General features: G+C 40.1%; 1 protein-coding gene across 1 annotated transcript; it reads left to right on the top strand.

Annotated features, from left to right (window-relative positions):
• Positions 1 to 5992: 5992 nt before the first annotated feature.
• On the top strand, positions 5993 to 7189 carry LOC111051211. Its single transcript, XM_022337669.2, has one exon. The coding sequence runs from the start codon at positions 5993 to 5995 to the stop codon at positions 7187 to 7189; it is 1197 nt and encodes a 398-aa protein (XP_022193361.2).
• Positions 7190 to 9509: the final 2320 nt, after the last annotated feature.

The raw sequence follows: 9509 nt of genomic DNA, 5'->3' as shown, positions 1-9509 counted from the left end.
TATCTCCATGAATTACAAGTACGTGGAAAGTGGTCCAAGTCATCACCTCCTCTCACTGTTGGAACAGTTGTGATAGTGGATCAGCCTAATCTACCCCCATTGAAGTGGCCTCTAGGAATCATTGAGGAAGTGTTTCCTGGAGCCGATGGTGTCATACGTGTGGCAGTAGTACGTTTAGCTACTGGTCGTTTCAAACGTCCTGCCACCAAATTGTTTCCATTGCCTTCACAATAATTCTTAGGATAAGAATTATTGTTCGTTTTTTTTGTGTTAGCATTTTTCTTTTGTCATCTTATTTTCTTTCGGTTTGTTTTGTTTTGTCCAGTTTTGGGCCAAAGTTGTGGCTGAAAACTATGTTTCAGGGTGGGGGGAATGGTGACACCCTTTAGCATATTTAGATTAAGTCTAGTTTTAAATTAGTTTTAAGTTTAGTGGTTTGTAGTGGCGAGGCCGGCAGCTGCTGCGCCCTAGCGGATAAGTTGGTATTTAGATTATTCTATTGCATAATCACCAGTTGAAGTCGCCAGCTCGTGTCGGATGGTGAAAAAACAGGATCGTGGCTGTTTTTTCAATTGTTGCCATTGAAATTAAATTTTACACGTTTGTCGTTGTGTTAAAATTATTATCGATATATTAACTGTCCCAAGTTGGGGAAAAGTACAGTTTTTCCTTGTTATTTGTGAAATATTCAACTAGTGCGATCGGACTTTGAATTGTACAGCAGTGTAAAGTAATAGTCAATATAGTAAAGTTATCTTCCAAGCAATTTTCGGACTGATCAGTAATTAAATTGATGCCAGAATTAACATACATCGGATAGGGGTAGCAGATGTACAAGAGAAGCCAACACCTTTTCCCGACTCCGTCTTGTCCTGCCACAAACCTAATTCCAATTCCTGGAGTAAGTTGGTATTTAGTATTTGAAGAAAACTACTTGCTGGTGAGTAACCAAATAAGTCACTTCTGGTATAAATTTAATGCTGAAAATATTACTTACTACATTCAATCTATTAATTATTGCTCTCTTTATTCTAGCATATTATCATTCAATATTTTGCTCTTTTAAATTTATCGACAGTCCTCTGCTCTCGTTTGTAATTTGGGCTATCCAGACTGAAATATTATCTTTGTGCACTATATATATTTTCATGCATACACTGTAAATAAACATCGAGTAATACCACAATTGTTACACATTTTATTCCATACAACCTTCAACTTCTAGAGTGAGCACAAGGTGTGAGATAAAGCATAAATTACATCGAATACTGTTAGTCATTCAATACAATAGGAATCATCCTACTCTGATAAACTTATCTTTATGCAGGAAGTTGGTTAATCATGACTTCCGCCAACATCATGGTTATGCTCAACATAACAAAGGTTACAAGTACATTATTACAATCATAAATTGTCTCAGTAAGCTTGCATTTGCTATACCAAATAAAAATAAGTTGGCCGATGAAGTGGTTAAGGCAATGCAACCTATATTTGAAAAACATCCAATGAAAAATCTACAGACCGATGATGGTAAAGAGTGGTTCAATACAAAATTCCAACAACTTGTGAAACAGTATAATGTGAATCATTACTCAACTAGATCAGATAAGAAGGCATCTATAGTGGAACGCTTCAACAGAACACTTAAACAGTTAATGTGGATCAAGTTCACTGAGCGAGGAACCTATCGTTGGACAGACATTCTAACCTCACTTCTCAAAGAGTATAATACCAAGATTCATTGAACAATAGGTATGAGGCCAGTAGATGTGCAGAAGAAGCATGAGAAAGTGCTGCTTTCCAGGCTTAGCAAACAAAGACATAAGGATAAGTTGGAAAGTAAACTGAAAAACAAGTTCTATCCTGGTCCTGGTCAAAAAATTGAGCCAGGCGATAAGGTGAGAATCAGCAACTATAAAAAGACTTTTGACAAGGGTTATCTAGCCAATTGGACAAATGAGCTGTTCACAGTAACACGTGTACATCACACAGTACCTGTTACATTAGGAATTGGAAGACTATAGAGGTGAGCCTATTCAAGGAGGGTTTTACTCTGAAGAAATTGTAAAGACAACAGTGCCAAGTGTCTTTGAGATTGAAATGTTTTGAGGAAAAGAGGGGACAAGCTGCTAGTGCGATCATGGATCGACAAAAGTGACTTGATCTAGGATGAGAGAGGTTGAACAACGGCAAAACCCATTCAAAGTTATTGATTTTGATCATGTGGTGAAAGGTTGTGGTCTTGAAATGGACAATAAGAAGAATCGGCATGGTCCTTTGTTCCCCAACCATATAAGATGCATTATATGTGGACCTTCAGGGTGTGGTAAGACAAATCTACTGTTCAACATGCTTTTCGATCCAAATGGAATACACTTTTCAAATATACATCTTTTCTCAAAGACTACATTTCAGTCCAAGTACAAGTTACTTAAAACCATCATGCAGGGACTAGGTGATGAGATGGAATATGTAGAGTGTGATACAAGTGAGGAAATACCTGAACCACATGAACTGCCTGCCAATTCAATAATTATCTTTGATGACGTAATTTGTGAGCAACAGGATGCCATCAGAAAATACTTTAGTGCAGGCAGACACAGTGATGTCGATGTTTTCTATCTGGCACAGACCTATAGCCGCATTCCAAAACAACTGATTCGTGACAATGCAAATTTTCTAATCATGTTTGAACAGGATGAGCTGAGCTTGAAGCATCTGTATAGAGACCATGTCGGTGCTGATATGACCTTTGATCAGTTTAAGGACATGTGCAACAAGGTTTGGTCATCAGCTGCACATGCATTCATTGTCATTGACCGCTCATCAGGAAAGAATGCTGGATGCTACAGAAATGGTATCAACACCTATTTAGTTAAGGTGTAAGTCTAGTAGAGTATCAGTCTGTTATTGTGAGGCAAGCAGGATGGTTAGACCTCATCAGAAGACATTGGAGGAGGTAGCTTCTACCATCAAAGAGATTGCAAAGCTAAGACATAACATCAAGAGAAAGCATAAGGAGCTCACACTTGGAAGAGAATTGACAGAGGAGCAACATGCAAAACATTTCAAGCCACTAACTGAACCACTGGAGAAAATTATTGAGACTCTTCAGATTCCTACAGCACAGCAGCAACCACCTCCAGCTCAGCAACAAGCACCTCCAGCTCAGCAACAGCCACTGGCTCAACCATTAGCAGAACAACATCAGCTTATACCACCTACACCGCCAACACCACTGATCCGACCCAGGCATGGTTCGACGTCCATTACCATCACAACTAGAAGTTGTTGAGGAGCAGGAGGAGGAGGAGGAGTCACCAACCTATGAATCATTTGGAGAAGCAGCAGGCTCCACTCCGGCTCCAAGTACTTCAGCAGTTGCAAGAAAATTATTGTCTAAGGCTAGGAGTGATGAGGAGGAGGATGAGGAGGAGGAGGAGGATATTGAGGCAGTGTTGAATAACAGCAGTCCTAAGAAAGTGTACAACATTTATACTCAAAGTGGATTGAGTGGAACTAAAGTGGGTCCATATGTTTATAGAGCAATGTTGAATGATAGTAGTGCAGATACTACATTTGGACCAAGATTAGTTGGAAACAAGTACTATTTTGGGTAGTAGGCATCTAACCTTTGGAAGTGATGGCTCAAAGATTGAACTGACTGACCCTGCAGATCAAGAACATAAAATTATTTTTGATGCAGCAGCCAGACTATGTGAGCTGATTTTTAAAAATAAGCCTAACAATCAACTTGTCACGTCACCTGACTCAAATGCATACAAACACATTCTGTATTTGACCAATTTGTATAGGAAAAACTATGACCCAGTTGGACGTATTATAAACTCCAATGATGCCAAGTACAAGAAGACAATTTACTCACTGATAAGGAATGGTAAGCATAGTGGGAGAGGACTGGTGACACCATTTAATATGGTAGCAAACAATCAAACTAAGATTGAGTATGTCTACTACAATGATCCCAACGAGTTGGTGGACAGACTAAGACTGTTGGATCAGTCCAAGGCAGTTGGCAACACTGGACATGAGAATGAAATCAATTTGATTCTAGAAGAGTTGGTGGAAGGTGGCTATATAGTTGGTAGCCATGCATACTAGCTTTGTTATATAAGAGACCTAATATGTATATACATAATAGTCAAGCTATGGATTCTGTGGGAATCATTAATGCGCGCTATAGACGTTTGATAAATTTAGCACATCCACGTGCTGATGGAGATGCTGTTAACTTTGCAACATGTGGAGAATTGATTTCAATGTGGCTGCCAAAGACAAGGGACAATACCACATCACAGGTATTTACAAGTCTCAACGATTCAATACTTACTGATATGCTGGATCCAATTAAGCCTACTGATGGAGTGAACAATCAATATCTTGAGAAGAGGCTGATTGAGTTTGCTGGTAAAATGTTTACATTGTATTTAGACATTGTGTTGGATCCGGAAAATGCTAAAACTATGAAGGGATTGCCACCTGATGAAATGAAGAAACGTTTCATAGATCTTATGGGATTACCAGAACCCCCTCCTGCAACACCACCTGAAACATCATTGCCACCAGCACAAACATCGTCCACACCAAAAAGTATAAAACCAGCTGCTAAAACCGCTAAGAAGCATTAGATGGCTGGATGTAAGAGAGTGAGGAGGTACCAAGGGAGAGGGGTACTATCATCAATTGCAAAAGCTGCCGGTTCAATAGTTAAAAATAGTGCTGGCACTATAGTTAATAAAGCAATTGACATTCTGCCTGTTGAACTTCACATCCCGAGTTACCAGTACTGTGGACCAGGTACAAAGCTAGAGAAGCGGTTGGCATGAGGAGATCCAGGTATAAATAGTCTTGATCGAGCTTGCAAAGAGCACAACATTGCCTACTCCAAATACTATGAATACCGAGTGTAGGCTGATTGCTACTCATTGTGCAACTGTATGTTGAGCAGGCAACAACATGATGCTATATTTTGGAGGTAGGACATCAATACTAAAGAGCGACTTTTATCCACCACTTGATGTGAGCAGCGGTGAATGGTAAATTGGTCTGATTAGCTTTACAAGTTGCAACTCAATACCTAATATTGAGGAAGGTTTCAATAATGTACTACATTTTTATGCAAGTAATAGAATTCCTAAGAAGAGTGATACTAGTGCAGAGATAACACATGATGAGCTTTGGAGTATGGCTAAAGCAAGATTTGAAGAGTATTGGAGCGAGGTGCTTAAACATCGGAAGCATAAACCTGGCAAGTCTGATGATGATGATGAGGATGGTACAGTATTGCCTAAAAGGACTGAAAGGAGAATGCCAGCTACTTCTGTTGACAAGGAGGATTTGGTTCTGCATCAGGTATCATTACCAACAGGTAGCTTTGAATTTTCTACAATTACTGACTTGCTTGCACAAAGGCTGTCGGAAAATGATGTTGATTTCCAGGTGACTGTAGATCCATCAACCTTAAAGTGTATAGTTTTGAGCAGTGCCAAGCTGGATTTACGACCACAAGATTCAATAGGGAAACTGTTGGGTTTTACCAATACCCAGTTCATAGAGCCCAACACATCTACTAGAAGTGATAATACTGTACAAATCAGTCGGCCTAATGTGATACACATCACCTGCAACATTGTGACTGGATCTTACTCTAATGGAATTACAGATCATGTGATCTATGAGTTTTACCCAAACGTTGATCCAGGGTATAAAATGGTGGTGACTGTGCAGAATGTGATCAATTTACCTGTGCAAGTGAAATGGTGTTGTTATTTGAAAAGTGGAATCAAGGATTGGATATGGAGGCTGCAGTCCATCCTCCTCCTTCTTCTCTCCATCATCATCATCCTCCCTCACCTATAAAAGAAGATAAAAGGAAAGAAAGATTCATTCAGCATTCAACCTCGGTGAGGTTAACATCACAGAGCATTGAGTATTTGAAGGAACGAGGCTGTCAAGTTATACAATAGAAGAAATGGGAGTTTTGGATGTGACACGACAAGGACCTTTGTCAGACGACAATATCATTGGATATGACTATCATTCTCATGCCCCCTATACCACAAGCTTCAATGCCAATGATGAAGTGAGGATACCAATCCAGCAACAGGACATTTACACATTACCATCAGAGAGCTATCTACATCTAGAGTATACTGTGCTTGGAGCTGGCAATGCTGCTGTGGCTGGAACACCATGTGTGTCTGGATTCTTTGCCAATCTGTTCTCAGAGATACGCTATGAAATCAATGGTGTGGAGGTGGACAGCATACATAATCCAGGTATCACCAGTCTGATGAAGAATGCTATGACATTCGAGCGAGATGAACGCAGCAAGATGGAAGTGGCCAGCTACAAGTTTAGTTCAACCACTGGTTTTACTAATTTTGCTGCAGATGGTACAAAAATGGATGTACCTCTACGATACCTGCTAGGCCTTGCCGAAGACTATAGACAGATTCTGTTGAATGTGAAACAAGAGCTGGTGTTGAGAGTCAATCCTAATTTCAATGACTGTGTGAGTGTTGCCGGTGCTAATGTTACAATCACAAAGTTTTTGTGGAGAATGCCATATTTAGAAGTAGCTGATGATGTAAGAATGCGACTGCTACAGATTGTGCAGAATGACACACCAATCAGTATACCATTTCGACATTGGGAATTGTACGAGTACCCAACCTTGCCGCAAAGTACAAAACATACATGGACTGTCAAGTCAACAACTCAGCATGAGAAGCCACTCTACATTGTAGTTGGCATGCAGACTGCAAGACGAGGTGTAGCAGCAGCTAACAGTTCAAAATTTGACAAGTGTAGTATGAAGGATATTCGAGTGTTTTTAAACAACGAATACTACCTGTATGAGAGCATTGATGGTGATGATAATCGCATCTACAACATGTATGCAGCTTTCAATGGAGTCTACAATCATGATAATGCTCGCTCATCTAAACCTCTGCTTGAAAGAGGAGCTATAAGCACTGATAATATAATGTTGTTTGCTTTCGATTGCTCCCGCCAAAATGAATCACTCAAAACTGGAAGTATTGATGTGAGGATTGAGTTTGAAGCTACTGACAACTTACCCGCCAATACACGAGCCTACTGCCTAATGATTCATGAGATGACTAAACAGTATCGGCCATTGACTGGTCTAGTACAGTCAGCATAGAGAGAATATAAAATACTTGTGATCTGGATTGTGCAGTTCATTCTTATGTGGAGCATTGAGTGATACAGTCATGTTCAAGTCGGCTGTTACCTTCTCTACTAAGGAAGATGGAGAGATAAGTGAAGGAGAGGATGTGTTGGACAAACCGTTGATAAAGGATGATTCTACAAGTACTACAGACCTACATACTGCTTCTGATGATGGCGTGGTATTTGAGGACTATAGTGGAGATGACAATTCTGCAACATTTACACCAAGAAGAGCTAGCAACATTTTCGGTCCACTACCACTCTACCTGATAAACTTCCAAGGATTTGAAGGACTGGGTCATGATTTCATTGTGAAGGAGATGGCAGTACTGGAACGTGATGATAATTATCATGTAACAACTCATCACTACTTTTTCGAGCCACCCTACCCAGATATGCTGTTGAAAGCTAGTGCAGTGCTTGACAACAATTGTCTACATCAAGCTAAACATGGACTAAGATGGTCAGTCAAGGGAGCTGATCAACAACATCTTCCCTACAAAGCTCTGAAACCAATTGTTTGCGATATGATTGATTGATGGCTGTCTGACAACAACTTGGGACAGTCAATCAAGATCTTTGTCTATGGATATGTCACAATCGCTCAATTGGACAAGCTGCTGCAGCTGGATGATAAGGAGAATATAGAGTATGTCGACTTGACATCACCCTATCTCTACTACAAGATACCGAACCTGGAGGAATTGTTGAGGACTAGCGCTGGACATGGAAGCTACTGCCCGGAGCATTACCTACTCAACTATGTGGAGTCTGTGCGGAAGAAGCTGACTGGATCAAGGAAGGAGCCTATGGATGCACCACTACTCTGCGCACTCAATATTGTGAACTCAACCCATGATTGGATTATGAAGACAATGCTGGAAGATAGATATTTTTGTCGTAACCTTTTCATGTCAATAAATAAACATTTGATTTAATTTACTGTTTTATCATTCACTTTTACCCCCACCAAAACCATCATTATAGACTATATATAAGTGGAGACGTTTGTCTCTTGAACATCAGTCAATCGCTAACTGTTGACAATGTCATACTTTGAAGGTTATCTTCTGTTTGGCGATAGCCAACGAGTACCTTTGGATACTATCTACAGTCTCAAGTATAGTGAAGTAGCTGTTGTAAATTTGGATAAAGTCTATAATTGGCGAAATGAAGATGTCAAGATTGAATTAATCTTTGATGATCGTTCATCCCGAAAGTATTGGTGTGATTTTGAATGTGGTGACAAGAGTCTAACTCTTATCAGCAACAACAGGAAGGTGACCTTTGCAGGATTCTCATACTGCAGAGATGATGGACGTGTGAAGAGATTCAGAGTTACAGAGGGCTGTTCAGGAGACCCTGCTCTACTAATATCTATCTACAGTGCTGCTTTTCGGGATACTGTACAAACTGATGGAGTATGCAGCATTTTGGAACAAGAGGAAAGGTCAGCAGAGGTCTATCAGGAGAACACAAAATATAGAAGAGGATTTTCAATGACTAATATATATATTCTCTTTTATAATGGAAAATAAATGTATATGGGAAGAATAAAAATATGGTTTTCTTTTCTCTACCCACTACATACAAAAAAATATATCCTCTGGTTCTGTTGATACTGACCTTTAATACTTATCTTTACCGCCTTGGATTTGAACCTAGAACCTCCAACTTGGGAAGCTGACTTGCTAACCACTACACCATAGAGGATTTATGTTTAAAGACTTAAATTATATAGAATATGATACTTCTTCATACTAATGATAACGAAGAATTGAGAAGTGAGTCATGATGGGGTGGCATTGTCATAGACCTGTTGACAATGAAGGTTATCCCCCACCACCACCACTTTTCTCTGTTTGGTATAAGACGGCTTGTCAGCACTGAGAGGTATTCCATCTACTGAGGCATGTTGTCAAACAGTGAGCTATGTCTGCGGGATGCAGTGATTGAGCTTGAGGAGGAGGAACTACATAGTCATGGTATTATCTCGTTGACAGACATTTTCAACAATGCAGGACATTTGAGTTCGGAGTTTAGAGTCCAGAGTCCAGAAGTCCAGAGTTCAGAGCCCTGAGTTCAGAGCTCCAAGTTCATATAGGTAAGAAATCATCTTGCTATGCTTTCAACGAAGGCTGTTTCAACGACCCCACTCCACCTCCTCAGTCACATGACCAATGGCCACGCCCACCAGTGGTCAGTCAGTCAGTTCAATTACTGATCAGTCACTGTTCAGTGACTGAACAGTGGTTGATCAGTGACTGAACAGTGACTGAACAGTGACTGAA

Source organism: Nilaparvata lugens, chromosome 8, assembly GCF_014356525.2.
Source record: "Nilaparvata lugens isolate BPH chromosome 8, ASM1435652v1, whole genome shotgun sequence".
Lineage (NCBI taxonomy): Eukaryota > Metazoa > Arthropoda > Insecta > Hemiptera > Delphacidae > Nilaparvata > Nilaparvata lugens.
The sequence above is the reverse complement of the archived record's forward strand: the minus strand, read 5'-3'. Positions and strand labels throughout refer to the sequence as shown.

Bases quoted from the DNA above. Each gene is read 5' to 3' on its own strand.
- LOC111051211 (XM_022337669.2), top strand. From the start codon at position 5,993: ATGGGAGTTTTGGATGTGACACGACAAGGACCTTTGTCAGACGACAAT.